General features: G+C 55.4%; 1 protein-coding gene across 1 annotated transcript; it reads right to left on the bottom strand.

The window, feature by feature from the left end:
* Positions 1-16: 16 nt before the first annotated feature.
* On the bottom strand, positions 17-1302 carry Pmar_PMAR002669 (Ubl carboxyl-terminal hydrolase, putative; the record flags this gene model as incomplete). Its single annotated transcript, XM_002766370.1, has 4 exons — positions 17-785; positions 834-980; positions 1038-1210; positions 1257-1302. Coding segments are annotated over 4 exons (1135 nt in total), but the record flags the coding sequence as incomplete, so codon positions are not given.
* Positions 1303-1644: the final 342 nt, after the last annotated feature.

The raw sequence follows: 1644 nt of genomic DNA, 5'->3' as shown, positions 1-1644 counted from the left end.
ACACTCGCCGACTCACACAAGCGTTGATGGTCGAAGGTCTCCGGCAGTCTAAGGGCCTCATTCTTCCTATTCACCTCAGCTGCCAGCCAAGAAGGCAGGTCCGGACAATCGTCGACCTTGTAACCCTGCTGAACATACAACAGCATATACGCCGTATGCGAGCTCGCTCTCTCCGGTGCCGTCCGTCTCCTCTTCAACGCTCGCTCCGAGGGGGACTCTCCAGCCTGCACCTCTCCATCGACCGGAGCCCAGTCAACCTCGCGAACATGTCCATCATCAAATCGCCACCATATACCAGTACTGTGGTCCTTGAGAGTGGCTGTGTAGTGACCTGCATGAGCCACAGTGCTGTGATGCTCCAGGGCACCTACACAGTCGTAGACCCTGGCGTTGAACGAGGTCAAGTCCAGACCAGTGAGAGGGAACGACAGCTCGGTCAGAATCTTCCGCCGGACCCCATCGGTGAAGGCATAACGATGCATGGTGATCCACAGGAACGGAGGGGCCGACTTGATCCACTGCCGACGGACCGCCTCGCAGTACTTGCCACATGCACAACAGTAGTAGTGGCTTTCGTCCGAGAACACCTCTGGAGCAAAAACGTCAGCAACCAGATCTTCCAGAAGGACCTCGCCACCAGTAGTAGGGGCGTAGGGCAAAGGCACCCGCATCTCAGCAAAGACCTCCGTCTGCCTGGAGATGGACCCACAGCTTCGACAAGTTGTCTCGTATATCACCAGGCCACCAAAGGTCTCTTCAACGAAGTCAGGCACTCCTTTCGGAATCTGATCAAGCCACACTATAACACCGCTGCCATCACCACTACGACTCACCAGTCGTTGAAGCCAACTTAGCAAGAGCATAGCCAACTCACTCGGGTCCTCATGCGTCGAAGTGTGGATCTTACACGCCTCCACGAATGCCGTCACCGACGACTCGCACGTTGCGCTGATACCACATTGCATCTCACCAAATAGCACCTACAATGGGGACACCAATGAATCGACCAAGGCGTGGCTGGAGGGCGAGGAGCCCACCTGCAGTGCCCTCAGGCTTGCTGCCTGCTGATTGAATGCCGAACTACGGCCGTTCAAGTCGGCGGTCGGAAGATTGAGGGTCGCCGTTCGGAAAGGCTTAGTGAAGAAGAGAGCTTGCAATAGGGAATTCACGTAACACGTAGCGCCCAAGTTGCGGATGCCAGCGAACGGCCCTACAACAGACACCTGTCGGCCACACGGCTGATGAACAAGACCCACCTGTTCTGATGGGCTCGAACCCTTTGTCAAGACCCAGCTCTTTCATGATGAAGTTCTTCTTACGCCACACTCCATCACGGAGGTTGAGGGAGCCCTGACCAGGCAACAACAGATCTTAGGTTCATCAAAACGTCACTGCGCCACGAAATCATCGACGGCAAGGAGGTGGGAAGACGTACGATAACATCGGTGGCATCTCCCTTGACTGGTCGCACTGATCGCTTGTCGGACCATCGAAGGCTTCTCACGTTGGCTGGCAGGTTGTAGTAGGGTAGCAGGGACACAACGCTCGCTGGGGTGTCTGGTGTGGGAGCTCTTACTAAGAAGTGGACAGACATGGCTCCGACGCTAAGGTGTTAAAAATGAACTGAAAATACCATAACTCGTC

Source organism: Perkinsus marinus, assembly GCF_000006405.1.
Source record: "Perkinsus marinus ATCC 50983 genomic scaffold scf_1104296973018, whole genome shotgun sequence".
In the NCBI taxonomy this organism is placed as follows: Eukaryota; Perkinsozoa; order Perkinsida; family Perkinsidae; genus Perkinsus; species Perkinsus marinus.
This window is presented reverse-complemented; position numbering and strand designations above follow the sequence as displayed.